The following is a 25,216-nucleotide window of genomic DNA, read 5'->3' as shown; positions in this document are numbered from 1 at the left end:
ACATTACCCTGTTCTGTGAGGTCTGTTCTTTTCTCCAGGTGTATGCAGTCTGGCACAGCCTTCTTTCCTGTTGCTCTTTCAGGATTAGTTGTATTAATTATATTTTCATATTATATGTGGTTTTAGGAGGAGGTCTCTTTCTCACCTCTCATGCCACCATCTTTAATCAGCTTCGGTGATGTTCTTTTGTTAATCATTTAATGTTTGTGGGATCATTCCTGATATCCATAATTTGTATTTTTTATTTTCTAATCAGTCATATTAACTACCAATTACCAAATTTTAGCTGTATAAGTATTTTCTATTCTTTTCTAGTTCATATATTTCCACTTCCACCTTATTATTTCCTTTTCTTATTTTAAGTTTAATTTACTTCCCCTTTGCTAGCTTAAGTAGGAAACTTAGATCACTGATTTTAAATCTTTCTTCTTTTCTAACATAGGCATTTAAAGCTGTTTCCCATTAAGCCCTGACTTAACTCTATCCCACAATTCTCAATATGTTGTATTTTAATAATTATGCAATTTGAAGTATTTTCCAATTTTCCTTGTGATTTCTTCCTTTGTCAGTTATTTAAAATGGTGCTTTCCAATTTCCAAATAGATAGGAATTTCTACACATCTTATTATTATTGATTTCTTATTCATTCTGTGTGATCACAGAATATATACTGGTATTTTCAGTCTTTTGGTATTTTTAGGCCTCATTTTTTGTCCCATCATATGGTCTATCTTGGAGAAGGTTCATGTGCCCTTGAAAAAAATTATATTCTGTAGTTGTTGGATGTAGAACTGTGTATGTCAGTCAGGTCTAGGTTGTTAACAGTGGAATTGAATCTTTCCTGTGATTTATCTTTAAGCTCACTGACTCTTTCTTCTGTAGTCTCCATTCTGCTGTTAAAAGTATAAACCATTTTTCTTACATATATTTTTAAATTTAAACCTTTCCTTTTTTTTAGTTTCTAGTGTTCTATTCTTTATCTGTTCACTTGTTATGAGTAGATTTCCCTTTAAGTCAACAAATATATTTGTCCTATCTATTTTAAATCTTTGCCTAAAAATTCTAACATTTACATTATTTCAGGGTTACTTTTCACTGATTGGTCTTTTTCTTTACTATTGGTTACTTTTACCTGCTATTTCTCATGTGGACTATGTTTTAATGGCATATAGGAGATTGTATTTAATATATACACATCCTAGATTCTTTTCTCTCTGAAGACTGCTGAACTTTTGTTTTAGGAAATAGTTAATTCAGCTAAACTAAACCTTAAAACCCTGTTTTCCCTTTAATATACAGAGTTAAATCTATGCAGTTACTGCAGATTTCCAGCTGTTCCTTTTTGCTGGTTTGTATGAATCCTCCCCTATACATATAAAGTTCAGGATTCAACCAAGAATTTGGGGGAAGTTTACAAGCAAATTTTTTGGGCTCTCTTCTCTGTGGCTCCCTTCAGTCCAACATATCCCCCATAACTTTCCAGCCACTCTGGTATCTTCAACTCTGTCCTCTGACTTCTCAAGTCTGTAAGACTGGCTTTTTTGTCTGGGTTCTAGCCAGCTTTTGCCATGCAGATTAAAGGATGCACTCAGGAGAAAAGCCACATAAATGCAAACTTGCCCAATATATTTTCTTTCTCTCAAGGGTAGTATCCTATCTATTTTTTTGCTGCTTTTGGTCACTCTGTTGAGCTATTAAATAGCTGTTGTATATTGTCCAGAGGGTTTATTTCTTAAAAAGAATTAACCTGACAAAAGTCACCCCACCAATATCAGAAATGAATCCCTTTTGATCTTTTTACGACTACAGAAAGCACCCTAACTGTACAACAAAAACAAAAACACTTCCTTCAGACTAATTCTACTTAAACAGATGTTCTGTATAACATTATTCAATTATTATTAATAGATGTTTTGGGGACTTGGGACAAAGATGGCAGCATAAGTGAGGCAGAACCCTCCTCCCAAAACCACATACAACATGAAAATACAGCAAATAGAACTAATTTTAAAAGAGCGACCGAAAGACTACAGAACAGACTACCAGCATCTGGGGAAAAGAGAAAACCTCACAGAAAAGGGTAAAATAGCAAAGTCATGATTTGGCAGTACCCAAGTCATATCCCCACCCCAGCCAACAAGTGGGAGGAAGAGAAATGGAGCAGCAAGGAAGTAGAAGCCCAGGACTGTTAAACACCCAGCCCTGGAGATCTGCTCCAGGAACATGAACCCACATTACATGGCCCTCTGGAGATTAGTGGGGTTGGGAAGCAAAGACAGGTAGAATACTCAGAGAGACTGAGATTCCATCTGCTTGTGGAAAACAGGCACACATAGCTGGCCTCCTGGGACAAAACAAAGATGAGTACTTTGAAAGACATCCCAACAGCAAGAGTGGCGCTAAAGGGGCAAAGATTACACAGAGCTTGCTGCTCAGGAGAAAGGGCAAGTGGACAAAATTGTCCCAGCACACAAAGCCCAGCAGGTTAGGAACTCTCAGAAGCTTCAGATGCTTCATCATCCTGGCTGGCAACACAGGCCTGAGGCCCCTCACTGTGGTACACAGCCTGCCGCTCCTTCCTCCTGGAAGTCTCTGGTCCCGCACACCTGCAGCTCCTTGCCATCATGCCAGGCCATCCAGAGGGTGGCTCCACCTATGGCAGCTACAGGGCCATAGCACAGGGGCTCTTCCCTGCATGCTTGGCCCATTGGACCTGGCAGTAGAGTCAGGTGCTACAGCCAGGAAGGCAGGATAGAGTTCTTTCCTGCCAGCAGGTGCCAGTTCTGCTCACCTGCAACCCCTGCCATTGGTACAGACATTAGCAGCTCCAAAGAATAGGGCACTAGAGGGAGATACCTACAGAAAGGTTTTATTCCATAGGATTCACTAAAAATGAAATAGCAAAAAAATTTTGTCCAAACAAAAATTCAGGAAAAGACACCAGAAAGAGGAATAAGTGAAACTGATATCACCAATCTTCTTGATAAATATTTCAAAATAAAAATCATAAACATGCTCATGGAGCTACAGAAAAATATTCAAGATCTCAGGGAGAACTTCAAGAAAGAGATAGAAACTTTGATAAATAAAGTATCTGAAATGAAACATACAATGGAGGGATTTTAAAGTAGATTAGATAAAGTAGAGGAGACGGTAAATGAAAAATAAATTAGAGAACAGGAAAACAAAGAACCTGAGGCACAGAGAGGAAGAAGCCTCTCTAGAAATGAAAGAATATTAAGAGAACTGTGCAACCAATCCAAACGGAACAATATTCAGATTATAGGGGTACCAGAAGAAGAAGAGAGAGAAAAAGGGATAGAAAGTTTCTTTGAGGAGGTAACTGCTGAAAACTTCCCCAATCTGGGGAAGATAATAGTCTCTCAGGTCACGGAAGTGCAGAGATCTACCAACACAAGGGACCCTAGGAAGACAACACCAATACATATAATAATTAAAATAGCAAAGGTCAAGGACAAGGTGAGAGTATTAAAAGCAGCCAGAGAGAGAAAAAAGATCACCTACAAAGGCTAGCCCATCAGGCTATCAGCAGACTTCTCAGCAGAAACCTTACAGACCAGAAGGGAGTGGCATTATATATTTATGCAATGAAATAGAAGGGCCTCAAACTAAGAATACTCTACCCAGCAAGATTATCATTTACATTTGAGACAAGGATTAAACAATTTCCAGATAAGAAAAAGTTGAGGGAATTTACCTCCACAAACTGTCTCTACAGTGTATTTTGGAGGGACTGCTCTAGATGGAAGTGCTCCTAAGGCTAAATAGCTGTAACAGTGAAAATAAAACCACAGTAAAGGAAGTAGACTAATTAATTAATAAGTAAATGCAAAATTAAATCACCTATTCATAAAGTTAGTCAAGGGATACACAAAGAGTACAGAATATGACACCTAATATATAAAGAGTGAAGGAGGAAGAAGAAGAAGGGGGGAAGAACCTTTAGATTGTGTTTGAAATAGCATAATAAGAGAATTAACACAGACTGTTAGATAGTAAGGAAGCTGCCCTTGGACCTTTGGTAACCACAAATCTAAAGCCTACAATAGATGTTCTGTCAGGAGGAAAGTAGAAACATGGTCAAATGGAGCTTGGAAATACAGCATTACAAAACAAATAGGTTTCTTTACTCCAAGACTTCTAAACACCTTTAATATGCTAGTGGGCCTTTTATATAACTAAATTGAATATGCTTTTGAGATACTGTCTCAATATTTTTCATGTATAATTAGTAAACATTCACTGTTCATTCAAAAATATTTATTGAGCCTCAAAGAGTAGAGACTAGAGTATGATCCCTTCTCCTAGTAGAACTCTCTGTAGGCCACGATTCTCTATTCCTTTTTAATATTCTATTTTCAGTGTCAGTCCCTGACTCATAGTGGTTAGGTTTATGTTACTTAATCTTCACAAATATCTATCTTGTAATAATTATATCTATATAATAGGAGTGCTGCTGTGGGAAACGGGAGATAAAAACAGAGATTCTCTAATTATTAACTTACATGAACTAGATAAAAGTACATGAAATTGCCTAGCATGGTAGCTAGCACAAATAAGTAGCCTGATAAAAGTTTGGTTCCTTGTTAAGTGTTTTTCCCTTCTTTTCTCTATTAAGTCAGTGATTTCAACAAGGTTGATCAAAGGCTGGCAAACTAGAGCTCTCAGGACAAATGCAGTCAGAAGCCTGTTTTATATAATATAAGAGCTGAGATTTTTTTACACTCTTAAAGGGTTATTTTTAAAAAGAGAGAAAAATATGTGCCAGAGACATTATGTAGCTCACAAAGCCTAAAATATTTACTATATGGCCTTTCATAGAAAATGTTTGCTGACCTTCACCTTTTATTGTATACATTTGTTTGAACTTTTCACAGTGAAAAAATATTAAAATATTTACTATATGGCCTTTCATAGAAAATGTTTGTTGACCTCTGAGATATATTCTAATCCTTACGGCTATCTAAAGTAAGCAGTATAGATTTCATTTTATTTACCTATATGCTGAGGTAGAACCCTGTTTAAAAGATAAAAGCAAAAACAAAAATGCTATTTCACTGTTTTTAATTAAAGTATGATTGATATACAATCTTATGAGGGTTTCACATGAACAACATTGTGGTTTCAACACTCACCAATATTATCAAGTCCTTACCCTCCCTATTGCAGTTACTGTCTATCAACGTAGTAAGATGCTACAGAATCATTACTTGTCTCCTCTGTGCTGTACTGCCTTCTCTGTGACCTACCTATATTGTGATTGCTAATTATAGTATTTCACTAAATTTTTGAAGGTCCTTTTCAGATCTTACCTTTTCTCCTTTTATACCACTACAGTCACACTTTGACCCTGGAGAACAGCCATAGCAAGCCTATAAAGAAGAAAAAGAGGGAGGAAAATTACTAAATATGAACCTAAAAATCAGACTGTAACTTACAGCTCTAAGAATTCAACAATCCAAAGTTGTAAAACAAATACTAGAAAAGCATCTGAAAGGATATATATCAAATTGCAAACAATGATTACCTCTGGGGAAACTTTCACCTTTTATTGTATACATTTGTTTGAACTTTTCACAGTGAGCAAACGTAATTTTTTATAATTTTAAGGTAAAAAATATATTTTTAAAAAGATGTTAAAAGTCAAAAAGAGATTCAGATAATTTCCCTATGATTTGCCACTTGTCCAATCTCTTAGGAAGTCCTTTTTTCCCCCTAATATCACTTCTAAGAAATTACCTCTCAATCTGTAATAGCAATGATCTGGGCAACTAGCCAAGGATGTCTGCCACTTGAAATCTCTTGCTTCTCTGCATTCATAAGCAATCACAGAACATAAAATACCTAATACTATCTTTAACACCACCTTCCTTTTCTTTGTTCCCATTTTCTTATCACTAGCAGCTCAGTCTATAACAGCTCCAAGCTTTATGACACATGCTGTTCCCATATCCTGGAGGTTCTAAATTGCTACAAGTTCATTCACTCATATTAGAAATTGAGGTCTTGAAGCCAGAAAAATATCCTTCTCGAAAGTAAGAGCCTATATAAGAAGACAGTAGAGAACTTCTGCCACCCACAACTATCCTTTTCTCTGGTATGAAGCTGAACTGCTTAGAAAAGCAAATAGTAATTAGTTTAACATATGTAGCTAGCTCATCATTTATGTACAATATGATGGTATGTTTCTTATCAAAAAAGAAGTATTTTTATGTGATGTAAATACCAAATAATGTTTATCAATGCTTAACCCTGGGAGCCTATGACTTAGAAAGTATCTTAACTTCCTTACCAACATTCTATGCTTTCCTTTCCTCCAATCACTATCAGAGTACTTTCCCAATCCTTATCAAATTACTGGCCTCACTCTTTAGTCAGAATTCCTAGCCCACTCAGCTGCAACTAGAAGCCACCCTCATACTGTAACTTCTTTTCCTCATTTTAAGAGCAAACAACAATCACTTGACATTAGGGGTCATCTCTCACATTGCAAGAGGCAGTTCCAGTAAAAGATGTGCTCTTGACATTTCTAATTGAGTCTGGTATGCAGCCATTATTTATTATACATAGGCGATTAGCTTATACACTGGTTTTAGTAGTATTCGTCAACTATGTTACAGTTTAAATAGACTTATTCAGACTTACTAACTCTTCAAATTCGAATTAAGCATTATTAGAGGCCAGAAAACTTAGACATTAAAGATGAATAAGACACAGCTCCTTCTGACATATATAACTAATTCAATAAATACTTATTGCCAGCCACTATATTATGTTAGGTGCAGATAGATAGATAGATACAAAGACAGAACACCCATCCTGAATGGAAAGGATAATACCATACACACAAATTACATTACAGTGTTTCAGGAACAGAGGTTAATTTAAGATATGTAATAGTGTTTTGTGCACACATGAATTCTAGATTCCAAAGTACAATTTAGAAATTTTAGAAAATACTGATTTATAAGATAAGAACTGTCAGTGGTCATACTCACTGAATTAAATCATGCATATTATCGACACTCAATTACATGCATTAATGTAAGATAGTAATAATCCAAAATGGCTGTAAACCTAAGAATAATTAACATTTGACTGAAACGTATGCATGCATTTTCTGTGTAAATATATGTGTATAGTTTTTTGTTGTAAGTAAAAGGTGGTATAGCTTTCTATTTTCATCTTTCATTAAGTTATTCCTTTTTAAAATATAAAGTCCTGAGAATAATTCAAAGTATACCTTAATAGGATTTCATTAATATAGAGAAGATATGACTTTTCTTTATAATTGTATTTCTGACTTTTCAGTATTCAATAATATCCTACAAACCTTAATATGATTTTTAAGCAAATAAAACCTTAAAATGCATATCATTCTGAAATAATTTTACACACTATTTTTCTTAAAAATTAGTAATTTCACTTTTTGTACTTCTTTATTACTTAACAGGTAGTTATACTTTAGAGAGGTCACTACTTAAAACATTTAGTGATTACAGAAAATCTGTTTGAATTCTATTAAAAATTGTAATTTATATCCTATTTATTCTACCTAAGTTATGATAATTATGATACTCAGGGGTTTAAAAAAAGGTAATTGTAATATACACACCAACCACTAGATGCCACTTTCCATACAGTTATAACAGTGATGGCAAAAAGAAATACCCTAATTTGAAGGCTGGTCAATGGGCTGGTTAATGGAACAACTTGTTTTTTTACCAACATCAATTAATATTGATTAGGTGCCCAATAAGTCCATAGCACAATACTAGGGCTAAGAGTTGTATCAAAAAATGTGTAGACATGAGTGCTACCTTTAAGGAACTTCCAATCTAGTAAAAAAATAAAACAACCCATGCCTAAGAAATTAAAATAAAATTTAAATACAATGGAATAACGAAATAGCTGACAATGGTAACAGAAATAACTCTAACATACAAGAAACACATCCTGAGTTTATCTCAAAAACTGAATCATTAGGAGATGATGGACAAGCCATTCGTATACTCTGGGGCTCAGTTTTCTCTTTGGTAAAATGACAGATAAATGTATGGTCTCTTTAGTAGCTTTCAGCTTTTACATTCTGTGATTCAGTAGACTCTACCAAGTAAAAATGAGTGGTACAGTCAATAATTGCTACCGAAGATAGCGTTCCCTTGAACCCGGAAGTGTTCATAACGGCTCTGTAGAAGAGGTAAATAATTTGACTTCAATTTTGAAAGATGGGCAGAAAGCTATCTAGAGGAAAAGTGGTTACACTAAGCACTAAGATTAAAACACAAAATTTTTGTGGGCAAAGTATCAGGTAAAACAAACATTAAGTGCCTTGGTATAAAGAACTTAAGTCCATATGAAAAAATTACAGTAGAAGAGAAGGCTAAAAAAATCTTTTCAAAAACTGTGGAAAGACTATTTAATTCTTTCTTTTAGCTTCTTCTTAATTGAAGTATAGTTGATACATAATGTTATATTGGTTTCAAGTATACAACATAGTGATTCAACAGTTAGATGCTCACTCCGACTAGTGTAGTTACCATCTGTCATCATAGAAAGATGTTACAGAACTATTGACTATATTTTCTATGCTGTACTTTCATTCCCATGACTAATTTATAATGTGATTTGATATTTTCACCTATTTCATTCACCCACCCAACCTTTGCCCCATGGTAATCACCAGCCACTTGTCAGGGTCTATGAGACTATTGCTGTTCTGTTTGCTTGTTCTTAGATTCCATTTATAAGCGAAATCATATGGTATTTGTCTTTCTCGCCTGGCTTCTTTCAGTGAGCTTAATACCCTTTAGGCCCATCCATGTTGTTGCAAATGGAAAGATTTCTTTCTTTTTTATGGCTGAATAATATTCTGTTGTATATAGGTACTACATGTTCTTTATCCATTCATCTATTGATGGACATTTTGGTTGCTTCCATATCTTGGCTATTATAAATAATGTGGCAATAAACATAGGGGTGCATATATCTTTTTGAATCAGAAATTTTGTTTTCCTCAGGTATATTCCTAGAAGTAGAGTTATTGGGTCATATGAGATTTCTGTTGTTAGCTTTTTGAGGACCCTGCATACTGTTTTTCATTGTGGCTGCACCAATTTACCTTCCCACCAACAATGTAGGAGGGTTCCTTTTTCTCCACATCTTTGCCAACACTTGTTAATTTTTGCCTTTTGGATAGTGGCCATTCTAACTGGTGTGAGGTGGTATCACATTATGGTTTTGATTTGCATTTGCCTGATGATTTGTAATGTGGAACATCTTTTCATGTGCCTGTTAGCCATCTGTATGTCTTCTTTGGAAAACTGTCTATTCAGGTCCTCTACCCATTTTTTAATTGAGTTATTTGGTGTTGAGGTATATGAGTTGTTTATGTATTTTAGATGTTAGCTCCTTAGGATATATCATTTGTGGATATATTCTCCCATACTACAGGTTGCCTTTTCAATTTGTTGATGGTTTCCTTTGCTGTAGAGGAGTTTTTTAGTTTGATATAGTCTCACTTGTTCAATTTTGCTTTTGTTTCCCTTGCCCAGGAAGACATATCTAAAAAAAAAATTACTCATGCTTATGTTCAAGAGATTTTTGCCTATGCTTTCTTTTAAGGGTTTTATGGTCTCATATCTTATATTTAGGTCTTTAATCCATTTCAAGTTTATTTTTGTGTATGGGGTTAGAGAGTAATCCAGTTTCATTCTCTTGCATGTAGCTATCCAGTTTTCCCAACACCAGTTGTTGAAGAGACTGTCATCCCTATTGTACATTCCTGCCTCCTTTGTCATATATTAATTATCATATATAATTGGGTTTATTTCTGGGCTCTGTCTTCTGTTCCACTGATCTATGTGTCTGTTCTTCTGCCAGTACCATACTGTTCTAAGCCTCTTCATGGTATAGCTTGAAGTCAGGGAGAATGATATCCCCCCAGCTTTGTTCTTCTTTCTCAAGATTGCTTTGGCTATTCAGCATCTTTTGTGGTTCCATATAAATTTTAGGATTATTTGCTCCAGTTGAAAAATGTCACCAGTATTTTGATAGGGATTGCACTGAATGTGTAAATTGCTTTGGGCAAGATGGCCATTTTGGCAATATTAATTCTTTCTATCCATGAGCATGGGATAGATTTCCATTGATTTGTGTCTCCTTCAATTTATTTCCTCAGTGTTTTATCATTTTCACAGTACAGATCTTTCACCTCTTTAAGGAAAATCTAGTTAATTCTACAAGGCCACGTTAGATTGTTAAAGCAAGAAAACGATGCAACTATAGCAATGTTTCACATTTTTTAGTACAGGAGAAAATTATAAAAAAGTAAAGTTTTTTATTATCATGTAATAAAACATCATAAAGCTATAATAATTAAAATTGTATGGTATTGCTCAAAGAATAGGAAGTTTAATGAACCAAAATAGAAAGACTAGAAACAGATACACACACACACACACACACACACACACACACATTTGCTATGTGATAAAATCTGGCACACCAAATAGATGTGAAAATAATGATTGTTCAACATATGGTGCTAGAACAAGTGTGGAAAACAATAAATTTGTATCTCAGGTTCCTATGATAAAAAAATACCAGATATGAGATGTAAAAGTACAAATTAAAGCAATATTCTGCATGCATTAGGATCGCTTAAAGAACCTCACAAAAATTCAGATACTCAGACCCCATCCTAGACATTCTGTTTTAGTAAGCCTTAGATTGGTACCAGAATCTGACATTTTAATAAAACATCTCCAAATGATTCTGATTCAGGTATTTCAAGATATATGTACTACAAAATAATGGCATTGAGGAAAAAGAAATATTCTAATAATGTGACTAGTTCAGTATCCAAACTGATATGCCTGCTTAAAAAATAAATAAATAAAAATGCTTGAAAAAATAGAAAAAATATCTTAAAAGCATCTAAAGGAAATAATAGAATTTATCAGGCCAAAAGCTAGAGGGGAGAACCCCAGAAAAGTGACCAATGACTACTTTTGCCCTAAGGGCATTTACCAAATAGAGAATTTGAGGTTCTTGTTTTATAACTTTAGTATAAGGGTGTGTCAAATATAAAAGTACCCCACAATCCCATCCTGAGGGAATTTTAAGAAAAGAAAAAATCTTGGCTCTCATCAGAGAAGTATAAGGGAAAAAATTCCTTGAGATACTATTACTACAAGCTGGCCCTCATATAGATTTGCAATCCAAATTAGCAAATCCAAACTGCAAATTTTTTTAGAGTGGACTCAAACTGCTTTGACCTTCCAGAGGCTAGGCAGAAATACATACAAACCCTATAGAGAAGAATATATCTTCACAGGAAACATCAAAAAATTCCAAAAAGTTCTTTTGAATGGAAAATAAGATATCCATCAAAAATTGCTAAGCATACAAGAAAGTGAAATACCATAAGCAAAAACTGGGGGAAATATCTGACAGTAGAAACTACTCAGCAAAGATTTCAGATATTGGAATTAGTAGACACAAAATACATAATAAATTTTTTTTACAATTATGAAAGACATTTTTAAAAACTTGAACATAATAAGGGGATCAGGAAACTGTAAAAAGAATTACCATTGAATTGAAATAAAATATAAATTCTAGAAATAAGAACTATCAAATTTAAAACTCAGTGGATGGGCTTCACAGCAGACTAGATACAGATGAAGAGAGAATTAGTAAAGTTAAAACACTTGGCAAAATGAAAAGAAATTATAGTACAGAGACAAAATGTATGGACAGTGTGAAATAGTAGATGAGGCATGGAAGAAAGAATAAGGAAGCATAACATATAGGTAATTAGGGTTACAGAAGAAGAGTTGAGAGTGAGAATGGGGCACAGGCAATAGTTAAGAGATAATGACGTAGAGTTTTCAATAAATAATTAAAGGTATTTGTGATTCTAGAAGTCTAACAGATCCAATCGAAGAAAAATAAAACCCCAAACTAGATGGAAAATAGTGTAACCTTGGAACATAAAATCAAAGACAAGGCAAAAGTATCAAGAAAGACAAGACAGATTACCTTCAGAAGTGTGACAATTAATTTATAGATTAGTTCTTAGAAGTACAATGGAAACTAGAAGACTGTGGGATGACATCTTTAATATGGTAAGGGAAAAGCGTCCACCTAATTTTTTAACCAGTTAAAATATCTTTCAAGAACAACGTAAAAATACAGATATTTTCAGACAAACAAAAACTGAGAAAGTATGCCTCCAGCAACACCTCATAAAAGAAAATTCAAGTCTTTTAAATATGTTCTCCTTTATGTGAAAGGAAATGAAAAGGAAATAGAAGGTCAAAAATACCAAAAGGAATGAAGAAAAAAAAAGTGGTAAATTTGTGGATTAATTTAAATAAATACTAACTATAAAACAATTATAAAAATAGCTGTAGGGTTCAAAAATATAGAACTGAGTTGAGAAAAAATATATAGAACTAAAAGAAAAACACAGTGATAATATAGTATAAGTCAGGAGAGGATGAGTGAAGTTAAAATATTCTAGGTCCTTGCATTTGGGTAGAAAACAGTTATAAATATTAATTACTTTAGACTTTGATAAGATAAGCATGCAACCTAGGTATTTTCATTTCTATGGTAAAACTTAAAAGAAGGTAAGTGAGGTGTTAATTCTAAACTAGTGGAGGGGGACAATATTTAATAAATCCAAAAGAAGACAAAAGAGAGACAGAAACAGAAAGTGCCACCTTAGAAAAGGCAGGACAAATAAAATAAAGATATCAGTAATTACAGTAACTATAACTAAGTATAAATGACATAGCACAAGGAAATAAACAAATTTGGAATGTGGTACATTATAAAGACAACTGGCATGGATTTGTCAAAAAGTCAACGCCATGCCATGGGAGAAATGACTTTGTCAATGACTACTTGTAGGCCACCTTCCTAGCAAAACATCAACTGGTGAAACTTAGAAAAAACAAAATTTAAGTCTCTGAATATTGCTGTAAGAACCTACAGCAAATGAAGACACTTATTCAACAAAATTTACTAAATCTTAGTATGAATAGTAAAGATCTATCGCATTTTGGCTATGACTCACTGCCTTCCTCTCCCCCTCCCCTACTCAGTTTGACAAAAGGTTCATACAAAGTGGTAGTAGACTGAACCCAGAGCTCCTTCTCCCTCCAACTCCCACTTGAGCATTATGGTATCTTACTGAGAGGAACAGATACCACCATTTCTCTCACCCCCCCCCTTGCCCAGTTCTATCTGCATCACTTGCAGAAGCTCTTCAAGCAAAAATAGCCAAGAGTTCTTAGGCTCTTGTCTTCCACACAGCCCCAACTCAATACAAAAGCTCCAGCCATAACAGGCTGAGAATACAGGGCTCTATGGCTCTAACTCCAGCTCACTCACAAAGCACAGTTTGATGCTAGCAGAAAACAAGCTGAGAAGACCAGATGTTACTGTCTTTCCTAATGCTGTGCTCAAAATCACAGTGTCACTCCAAAAGAAGTGGGCCAGAGCTCCTGTCCCCAGCTCTAGAGCACTGTCACAGACATTTTGCTGGTGACAGGAGCTCTGAAGGTCTCCTTAAGGCACCTGACTTTACTTGAGACAGAGTGTAGGGAAGTTCAAGCTTAATGGTACTCCCCAAAACAATGGAAATTTTGGTGGCAAGCAATTAATAGGAGGCAGGTAGCTCTATGAGAACAAGAAGCCAAACCATAGATTAGTCACAAGTTTACCAGAGAGAAATGGAGGAGAAGACTGGTAAAAAGAAACATCCTGTGATTAGAACAAATCTCAAAGATTGGCCTCAAAAATTTCTCCTGAAAGAAGCATAAACTTAATTGGATCAGAACAGCCATTTGTGCCCAAGGATATTGTCAAAAACAAAAAAGCCATTCACAGTCCATTAGTGAAGGCTTACAGCTGGATGAGATACCTACAGAGGCAGTTTCAACTCAACAGAGAGAGCAGGAAAAGAGACAAAGAGAACCCTGATAAATTCATTGTCATACTAAGGTGACTGTGAACATGTCCAGGCTACAACCTTTGGGTAGTAGTAACATCAGAGGCTGCGCAATGTGGGGCAGACAGACTTCACTAATAATCCAGCAAACTCATTAAACAAATAAACAAACAACAAGCCCTGAAGAGGAGGAGGATCAACATTCAGACTGGCTACAGTATATTATCTAAAATGTCCAGGTTTCAACAAAAGATTATGAGACATATTAAGAAAACAGGCAAGTGTGTCCTATATAAAGGAAAGCAAGCAATAGAACTGTTCTTCACAGAGATCCATAAAAAATTTTCTTCCCACTCATTCCTGACTTTTTAAAAACTTAAGAAAATAAACAAGTGCAGTACATCAACAGCTACAAAAGACTTTTTAGCATCATTAGGGGCATCTAACTAGGTTTTGAATTCTAGATTATACTTTAAAAATCACCATTAATTATTTTAAGTGTGTAAATTATATGTTTATGTAGTATAATGTCCTTTTCCTTTGGTGAGGCATGATGTATGCTGAGGTATTTAGGCATATAAGGTGTCATGATATCTGCAAATTACTTTTAAATGGCTTATCAGAAGTGTATGCACACACAAACACACACATACACAAATACATAATCATTAAGCACATGCACACATACACACTAGAGCAGAAGAAACAAAAATATAATGCATAATGGAAAAAATGCTAAAAATTGTTGAATCTAGAGGGGAAAATACTGGTATTCATTATATGTTCTTTATAATTTTTTGAACATATTGTAAACAGGTGGGGAAGTGCATTGTTAAAAATACTTATGAGACAAGTATACTCAAACTGCAAAAAAAGGGCAAATCACAACATGTATGCTATTTATCAGAGACATCAAAAACATAGGTTACATGGAAAAGTTCAAATGAGAGATGAAAAAGTTATATCATACAAATAATAAAGAAAACTGGTATAGCTATGTTAATTTCAGACAAAACAGACTTTAAGGCAAAAAGTATCACAAAAGATAAAAAAGGGTACCTTCAGAATAAAAGGCTTAGCTCACAAAAAATACACCTTAAAAAGACACCTACGTTTGTATGCACTAACACATCCTAAAATATATACAGTTACAAGTACTAGATCTACATGGAGAAATAAATCCACAATCATAAAAATTGCAAATTTTAAACATATCTCTGACTACTGATAGAAAATGTAACAAAATAATCTGTATAGATGTACAAAGATTTGAACATGATTACAAACTTGTTCTAATGAACATACATAAAACAGTGTACCCATCAAGGGAAGAATATATATTTCTATCAGGTACACCCTGGATATTCATAAAAACTGGCCATATTGGACTTTAAGGTTAGTCTAAGCAAATCTCAAAGAACAGAATTCATATAGAACATGATCTCTGACCATAATTCAATCGTTATAACAAATAATTTAAATCTAATCAAATTCTTCCAGAAAACAGAAGAGGAAGAATAAAGCTAACATGAACTTGATACTGAACCTAAATAGGACTGAGTATGAAAGGAAAATTACAGGTCAATCTTACTAAGGAATACACATGTAGAAATCCTAAATAAAATATGACAAAGCTGCGTCACTTCAGATTTAACTTAGACTCTACCTGTTGTCAAAAGGAAAGAAAAAGTTTGGAAAAGAAGAAACAAAAATGTCATTCACAGATGATATGATTGGACAGATAGAATATTAAAAATAATATACCAAGAAATTAAAATTAATAAAATTTTAGCAAAGTTGCTGAGTATAAATTCAATATACTAAGGTGAATTATATTTTTATACATAATTGTCAAAATCAGAAAATAAAAAAGAGACCACTTACAATGGTGTTCCTAGAGTAGTCTCCCAGGAAAAAAGTAAGAGAACTAGATGTGATGAAGCTTTAAAAAAAAAATCGGAGTATGAGAAATACAGTGTAAGAATAGAAGAAATATAATTACAGACTCTGAAGAAAGATCAGCACAAAAAAAGAAAACTAATCACAAACATTTCCCTGGCTCTACAATAAGCAACAAAATCATAATACATATTCAAAATAATGTAAACATTGCTTATTGATTTAGCTGAAAACAGCATGACATGTTGGGGGTAGATGGAAGAAGACAGGTAAGGTGGTAGCAGAAAGAGCACATCATCTATCTTAACACAAAGTAGACTAACAAGTTTTTGTCCTTAAGGAACTGATCTATGAAGTCAAAAGGAATGAGAAAAAAATTGATGTTTTTTACTGTTTATTGTACTTTTAAAATCATATACATACAATATAATACTATCCCATATTAGGCAATGGCTACTCCTATGAGTCTCATAAACTCTTAGAGGATATTACTTTAACATTTCAAACAGAAGTCATCTTTGACCTGGTTACTCTTAATATAAAACCTCCACTTTTGGGGGCACGGATTCACCACTCTTTAATAGTCCATGGCTAAAAGTTTTACGTATCTTTTGTTACATCCCTTTATTTGATATCCTATCAAAATCTATAAACAGATCGTGCTATTTCTTCCTAATAAATGTTATCATAAAAGAACATTAACAGAGGTGAAAGAGGTCTTAGATATTATCTAATCCACCCATTTCCCTTTAAACATGAAGAAATGGAAGGCCAGTCAGTGACAGAGCCCAAGCTAGAATCAGTTTCTTGACTTTTCCAATATTTCAACCTGATTTCCATTTACTTTCAAGTTTTGAGCAAAAGCCAAGATATTTTGCCAGATTTTCTATGAAAAAGAATCATTTTCTTCTCACTATCATAGAAGTATTTCTTAAAAATCAAATTATAGATGAACACATTAATCAGTTTGAAAGCCTTTTAACCAAAGCTGCAGCTGCCACTTCCTACAAACCCAGGACTGAAATAGGAGGAGACTCATTAAAATATGATATGATGACTAGAACATATAATTCACCAATACTAACACAGATAATGATTTTCCTTGATTAAAATCATTACAATTTTTACGATCACTAAAGAATAAAGATAGGCTCATGTAGTTTTCAAGATCCTTTTTTTCCCCAGTCGGAATGGAAGAAGGCTGGGGAAAAGAGGTGAGAGGCCTAAGAAAGGTTACCAAGCAGAAATATGCCAGATCTTAATGATGCTCATAAACTAACATTGATCAAAGTAAGCCCAAAGATTTAAAGAGAGCAGTTATCAGACAATGGAGCTATTCTGGTATTTAGTCTGGACAAATTACCAAATAATTCATTACTAAAAGTACTTTAACCTTAAAAATCCACAGACAAGCTATTCAGATTAGCCTTAGCGATTTTACATTTATGGCGGGGAAGCTATGCCTGTTTCCGGCAGATTTTTTTTTAATCTCCAAGTACTTTTGGATACCATTTGGAAATATGTGAAATGGGGTGCTTTTTAAATAACTAGGTCACCAGATGCTTTTCATGGCATTTGTGTACATGGAATTTTTACATTAGAAAATTACCTTAAATCAGAATGGTATTTGTTAAGAGTAGATTCTGTGATTGGCAGATAGGAAAGAAACCAAGTGTAAGCTACTTTAGTCAAAAGCAACTTTTCCCCAATTTTAGGTATTAGTGACCATAAATTAAATTCTAGATGTTCTTATTGAGTTTGGCTCTGGGCAAATTAATATGGGATGTATGTAGATTATTAAATTCTTATCTCCCAAGAACAATTTTTATAACCTAAAACGGGGAATTACAGAAATAAGCAAACTTATCAGAAAACTGGTAACACACACAAAATACATTATTTCACATGCTACTCTAATAGATTTTTCCACAGCAAGAATTCCCAAAGTTAAGTGGAACAAGCACTAATTTGAAGAAAGTAAGTATACACAAGCATGTTCATGGTCTAAATTTGAAAATAAACACAGGTAAGTATTATAACATAGCAAAATTAGAAGCTCTCCATTCCAGAGCTATATATGATCTATGATATCCAGTTAAAACATTCCTAACCAACCAGCCTCACCCAGTGAACACCTCCAATGATGAACTCATAAGGCAGCCCATAGTACTAATGTTTGTGACACTGCAGTAAGAGATTTAACCTGCTTAAATCCCTTACAAAGAAAAGTCAACAGTAGGAACTCAAGAAAGATTAAAATCAGCTTAAAATGAGATTAACCGAATGAATCACTTAATATTGTTTTTTAAAAGCTATAGTATAAGCAGCAGAAGAAACTATTTCCCTACTGAGGGGTAAACAGCAGAATTTGCAGAATCTCCCACTTAGCCTTAGTCTATTTACATATCAATGGATGTTTCAGAGCCTCCAGTGATCTCAGACAAAGGGTGAAGATAAAACAGCCATTCTCTCTTCCCCTCCATTCCTGGTACATAATTGGTCCGGCATTTGCCAGTCACCAAGGACCTGCCCATGGAGTTCCACCCAGAAGGTGTAGGTCGGGTAAGGAGAGTGTGAGCCATAGCCAGAAGAGATGGATGGAGCCAGGCCTGGCTATGATTGTAAGAAATAAAAGTCTTTCTCCCAGCCAGCCCTTTCCCTTGACTTACTTTGGTTTTATCGGATTTATCGGGGCTTACTCTGGGCAGGGAACACCCTTCCCCCCGGAGCTACATCTAACAATATAATGGTACAGCCACACCATTGGTGGTTTCTCCCATGCTGCTAAGTCCTGAGCTACAAGTCCGTGACAGATGGTGGGGCTGTGGAGGTGTCCCTGTGGAAGGATGGTGAAAGTCCATTGCCATCCTTCCCAAGTGAAGGCAAACTGTTTCTGACTTTCCTGTGCTATGTCAATAGAGAAGAAAGCATTAACAAGGTCCACAACATAATATGTCCCTAGTTCATGACTGAGGGTGTCCATAAGGGCTGCTATAGAGGGGACAGCAGCATTTAGAGGGGTTGTCATTTATTCAGTTCTCTGTCATCCACGGTCATACACCAGGAGCCATCTGGCTTTTTCACTGGCCACACTTGGGAACTAAAAGGACTGTGAATGGGCTGTATGATGCCCACCTTCTCCAGCTCCTGTAGAGTTTCTCCAATTTATTTGTGCCCCCCCAGGCAATTTATACTGCTTAGTATTTGTCACCCTCCAAGGTACAGGTAGAGCTACAGGTGGGTGCTTAGCATGTCCCCTCAGAACTGCCTTTACCACATGTACACTCAGTCTGAATTAATCTGCAGTGGTCTGTAACACAGGCCCTGCAGGATATGCACCCCCAAAATATATTCAGGGATAGGAGAAATATACACAGTATACTCCTTTGGGGGTAAATTCCCTATCCCCAATGAGATTTGGGTTTTCTTCACTTTAATTGCCTTACCCCCATAGCCATATATCACAGCAGGGGTCCCAGGAAACTGCTCAGGGTTGCCATGAATCAAAGAACATTCAGCTCCTGGATCCACCAGCACCAGGACACATTGTATGTACATTCACTGGGGACCAATGATTTGCTAGTTCTACATGTAGCCTCCTGTCCCCACCACATCCCTCAAGGTGAAGGCCTTGACACCCCTCCCAAACTACAACACCCAATCACCTTCCTGTGGGGGCAGAAACCAAGACAGGGTCTGGGTACTCTCCCCCAGGAAGTCCTGCAGGCACACAGGCCAGACATGGGGTTTTGCCTCCAGCTTCTGTGTCTTGGACCTCAGCAGCTGGAACTGATGATCTGGCTTTAATTGATGCCATAGCTCTCACAAGATTCTATTGGGCTATCCATCAAATTTTTCTTTCACTGTCCCCACCTTTATCAAATCAACCCACATCTGGGTCCTTGAGACCTTCACAGAGCCCTTTGGACCTCTACTCTCTGTAGCAGACTACATTTTCTGCGCTTTTACTGTTTCAACCTCCCCCAGATCTGCTATAGTATGAGTAACCTCACTTATAGGTTGCCCTACATGGGGGACAAGAATAGTCACTAGGGACCCAAAGGAGTATGGGGGAGCTGTATGGAGCACCAGGTTTCTCATCCCCACAGTGAACAACTCCTCATTGGAGCCCTGAGGGTACATATTATAGATGATATTTTTCATGCCCAACTCCTATAAAACCTGCTGGAGCTATGTATACATTTGCCAGCTCGTGGGGAAATATGGTAAATCACCCTGATTAGGCCAAACTGCCCTGAGGGCTGCTGTCGGCCAATCCAAAAGTGCATGATTCCCTGGAGTCTAATGGGTATTTTGTAACCTCTGCTGTAGAGAGGGGTAAGTCATCAGGGAAGCCAGTTTACCCATTTCTGACCCAGACAGAAAAATGTCCTCTACTCCTAAATCCCAAAGACACAAGAGCCATGTGGGCAGAGGTTGCCAAAGGCTTCTGCTGAAACTGGGTGTTCAAACCCACCAGCTTGGCCTGGGTATAGTGGGGGAGCATGGAGTGTTCCACAACCTGGGGAGGGGCTGCTCTTTCCCCTGAGGAACCTATGGTTGCTGTGTCTTTATTTTCTTAACTACAACTGGGCAGGCTTTCAATATGAGAAGGGCTGTTGCCTCAGGTGGTGGACTTGGCAACCATTCTCCCCTTGGCCCCACCCTCTTGTCCTCCCCAGACATCTCACCTCCCCCACAGCCTCTTGCAGCCCGCTCTTTTCTGCTGCCCACGCCCATGCCACTAGCATGTCTCTCAGCAGTGTGAGCTCAGTTTTCAATTACTTTGGTTCCCTTTTTAGAGCATCCCACATCTCATCTTCCTGTTCTGACACTTGTCACTGAAAGGCATCTTTCTCATTAGTAACTCTTTCCAATTCTGTGAGAAACAACCACCCCACTTTTCCTGCTGCCTCATGGCCACTCGGTTTCCCTAAGTAGTCCGTGATTTTGCAGAGGGCCAACTCCACTGCCTCTGGCATCTCCATCCTTCCCCAGTTCTGGGGAGGGGTCAACTCCTCTAGGAACACTTTACTCCAGACCACATCCCCACTGGGGGAATCTCCAGGTGAATCCCCACCATCCACAGGGGGCTCCCCAGATGAATCAACACCACCCCTAGGTGGGGGTCCAAGGGTATTTTCCCACCATCTGTAGAAGCAGCCTGCCCAAACATTGCACCCATGAGGACAGATGGGTGTTTGTTATAAATCCAGTGAAACCAAAGTAAGTCAAGGGAAAGGGCAGGCTGGGAGAAATGCTTTTATTTCTTACAGTCACTAGCCAGGCCCAGCTCCATCCATCTCCTCCAGCTGCGGCTCATGCTTTCCTTCCCCCCAACATCCCAGGAGGAACACCATGGGCAGGTCCTTGGTGACTGGCAAATGCCAAACCAATTACATACCAGGAATGAAGGGGAAGAGGGAATGGACATTTTATCTCCACCTCTTGCTCCGGATAGACTACAGGCTCTGAAACATCCATTGATATGTAAATGGCTAAGGCTAGGCAGGAGATTCTGAAAATTCAGCCATTTACCCCACACCTACTTAAAATGAAAGCAATTACCTTAGTTTGGGGAAGGGGGATCTGGGCAGTGCTTGTAGATAAATTGCTTCTGTTGTAATGATTATTATTCATTTCTAAGATGAAACCTTGGTAAGAAAATCTGGTAATATATACATTTTCAGTAATAAAATGAATATACATCTCAAGTGATAACTGTCATGTCTATCCTGCCACTAAGGGAGTATATGCACGGGATAGATGTATTATAGATTTTGGGATAAAAGGTTTGCAAAACAATAAAAACAATAACCAGCATTTGTATGCTCTTTATAATTTACAAATGATATGACATACTGTATTTGGTCCTCTCAGTAATAATGCTGGGATGTATGCAGGTATACTTACCTATGTTTTCAGATGCAAAAACTGAGGTTGAGAGAGATTAAATGACTTGATTTAGTACTACACAGTAAGCTGACACTTGAACTAAAATTTTTGTCTTTTGCCTCCAAATGCTTTTACTACTAACTCTGGAAGAAAAATATCCAAAACTTCCAACAAAAATTAGTGCAGAATGATGGGATGATAAACATGAGTAAAACAATAAAACCACTGGATTTTAAATTATAATTTATTTCTGGATATTATTAAAACTTCCAGCATTATTTAAAACGATTTACTCTAAGATAAATGAGTTAACCACAGCTATGACTTCACTGAGACAAGAAAATTGAGAAGACAGACCTTGACTGTGGCAAGAAGATTTTTATGGACTGGCTATTGACAGCACTAATGCTTTCCATTCTACCAGGCCTGTACAGACATATCCTGAGTTTCAACATCTTTCTAAGGATTGCAGTAAAGCGGTTCCATAATGTAAAGAGATTAGCACAAGTTGAACTTATCTGTAGTTATTTGTTTTAACGTGGCCTTGGAAAAGTACTAACATCACAGATAAACGAAACAAGCAAAAAGACTACAGTGTCATGATAATAAGAATAAAGACTTCAGAGTTGAGCTGAGTATAAATATGTCTGGAATGTTTCTTATGAAGTAGTCAAAACCTTTGTTCTAAGCACATTTAACACCCAGTACGTCCAACTCCAGGGCTCTGTGCCAGTGTAAAAATGCACTAACATGCCTGAGGCCTCCCTACTGCCTGCTGGCAGGAAGGTAAGAATAAGAAACTATTTTTTGCCCTACACTAAGACACCCAACATTTCCTGTGTAATTCTAACAGAATTACTGGCTGATCATCTCAACACCTGGTATTCATCATAGGAGGAACTAATAGGATCTTTATTTCACAGGTAGCAAAGCAGGAAACCCTACTACCACTTTCAGTGAGGCAAGTTTTCTGCATGAAAGCCCCCATGGTATTTCACAACATGTGCAGAAATCAGGAAAACCCTACTTTAGTACAATCACAAAAAGCAGGAATGCTTCCATTCTGGCTGTTTCACTTAAGATCAACATGGGGAAAAAATGCCTTCTTAATAATGTTCTTGATTATGAGATACTGATTATATAAAATCACATCTCAAAGGTGGAAAATAGTTTACTATCATCTCCATGGTCCCTCCCAAATTACAGTAGCTCCAGCACTGTGCAATAGGCTGAATATTTAGAAATCTTACAAGCCTCCTCTAATATTAAATCTGGCAGTACTATTTCAATATCTGTCACTCAAACAGAACAATTATTTCCAAAGCAGCTTAAATTTATATGCTAATCAAACTCTACTGTCATTTTATGTTCTTGTAATGACAAAAATCTATCCTTTGCTTAGTCTTGTCCTACAGGGGCTGGTGGAAGTATAGGTAAGAAAAAGATGATTTGACAAACAGAGCTGAGTGATGAAGATGGAAAATTCTTTACAGGCAAGAAGAGTCCATGATATACCTTATGTACATAGAGTCAATCAATGAGCTTTCATTTTAATAAAAGTAGCAACAACCTGGCAACTTGCTATTTAATCAGGTTTGTTACCATGGGATTATACCTGATTTCTATCACTAGCCCAATTCTGGTGAATACTAGAGTGCTTGGTGAAAAGCATTAAGAGCCATACATTAACTGGCAAAATGATTTTAGAAATCAAAGTCAACCTGGCTAGTTATCTACAAATATAATTCAAGGCAACACTGAATTTGAAACAAAAAGAATGAAATAAATACTGCATACCAGAAAATAATAAACAGAAATTCTAATGGTACATCTGGTAGAACAAGAGCTAAACATATGCAAGTAGACAAAATTGGAACAGAATGTATGTTATCTTGGCTTGTGGCTAGGTTTCTGAAAATGGAATGTCTCTTATTCTTGAGGGAATACTGACCACATATTAGTTACTAACCCTCTGCAATATGTAAGCACATCAAGAGATGGGTTGTACACAATTCAATTCCATAAACATTTATTGCATGCTTTGCTATCTCAAAAAGCAATAAGAACTGCTGGGGATGTAGAAAGATGGCACAAAGATGAATATGGCACACACAGAATCTGCCTTCAGAGACCTGGCAATTTAGTTGAAGAAATATACAAGCAAATCAGTTACTGTAATATAATAAAAACAGTAGGAAATTAAAATGTTATGATGAAAGTATAAACAAAGTACTCTAAGAAAAGATAAAGGGTTAATTCTAGTTAGGAAGAAATTATGACAAAAGAACAGGCAACAAGCATTTTCTATGGCAGATTTTAAGGGAAAATAATACCTAAAATTATTCATTTGGACCTGCTCTGTCCAATACAGTAACCACTAGCCATATGTGCTTACTGAACACTTGAAATGTGGCTAGTCCAAACTGAGATGTGCTAAAAATGTAAAATATACACCAGCTTTCAAAGAGTATAAATATCTCTTAATAAATTATATATTGATTACATGTTGAAATGATTATATTTTAAATATAGTGAGTTAAATAACACATTACTAAAGTTATTTTCACCTGTTTTTTATGCTTTTTAAATGGCACTTCTAGAAATTTTCAATTACATGTGATCCATTATATACTATATTTCTATTGAATAAAGATGATCTAGAAAACAAAAATAGTGACAATTATGATGGTTATTGCAAGATATGTTTGGGCTATGAGTGCAAAGGATTATTCTTCTAGAGAATAACTCATTCTGAGACAAGATAGAAAACCAAGAAAAAAAGAATAATGAAGAACAGGTGGAAAAAACTATCTTCTGATATAAGAGGAAATATTAACTATATGATAATGAATAAACAAAGAAGTCTCCTCATTACTTGGGGAACAGAAAAAGTTCTGTACATCTTTCTGTTCCACTGCAATAGTAGTCCTAAATATGATTGCTTTATCCCCAATCTAGACCAATTAAAAGTAATATGTACCCAGGGCTAAGAACCAAATGTGTCTAAAAAATTGGGAAGATTCATAATCTTGAGAAGATGGTAGAAATCAAATTACTGCCAACAAAAACATTCTGTATTTTAAACCTGAGGAGCACAGTTGATTTGATTGACATTTGGCAATAAAAAAAAATCTAAGGATGAAAAACTGTAATGTCAGATTGGGGTTGTTAATAATAATGGAAAAGAAAACTGAACACAGTCACCTGCATACCCTATAAGCTGAAAAGCAGATTTTTGTAAGTTCAGAATTACAACTGTGATTTCATGAACAAAGATTCTAACAGAATAATGATTATGGGTAATTCTAAAAAGTAAAATTCTATCATGCAAGCATGAGAACTTAATGAGAAAGAAAATAGAGATGTGTGAATAAAGCAGAGGTACAACACAGGGAACACTGACTGAATTAAGTTTTTAAAACATGGAAAAAGGGGAAA

The 25,216-nt window shown here is 36.0% G+C and overlaps 1 protein-coding gene across 2 annotated transcripts in view; it reads right to left on the bottom strand.

The window, feature by feature from the left end:
- Positions 1–25,216, bottom strand: part of COL4A5 (collagen type IV alpha 5 chain) — a 228,008-nt gene that overhangs the window by 134,860 nt on the left and 67,932 nt on the right. For both annotated transcript variants that reach the window (XM_057495198.1, XM_036924940.2), the window contains one exon: positions 5,334–5,393. In XM_057495198.1, coding sequence (XP_057351181.1) covers positions 5,334–5,393 — 60 coding nt within the window. The remainder of the gene's footprint in view (positions 1–5,333; positions 5,394–25,216) is intronic.

This window comes from Manis pentadactyla, chromosome X (genome assembly GCF_030020395.1).
Source record: "Manis pentadactyla isolate mManPen7 chromosome X, mManPen7.hap1, whole genome shotgun sequence".
NCBI lineage: Eukaryota > Metazoa > Chordata > Mammalia > Pholidota > Manidae > Manis > Manis pentadactyla.
Note: the sequence above shows the minus strand (reverse complement) of the source record. Positions and strands in the feature narration are given on the sequence as shown.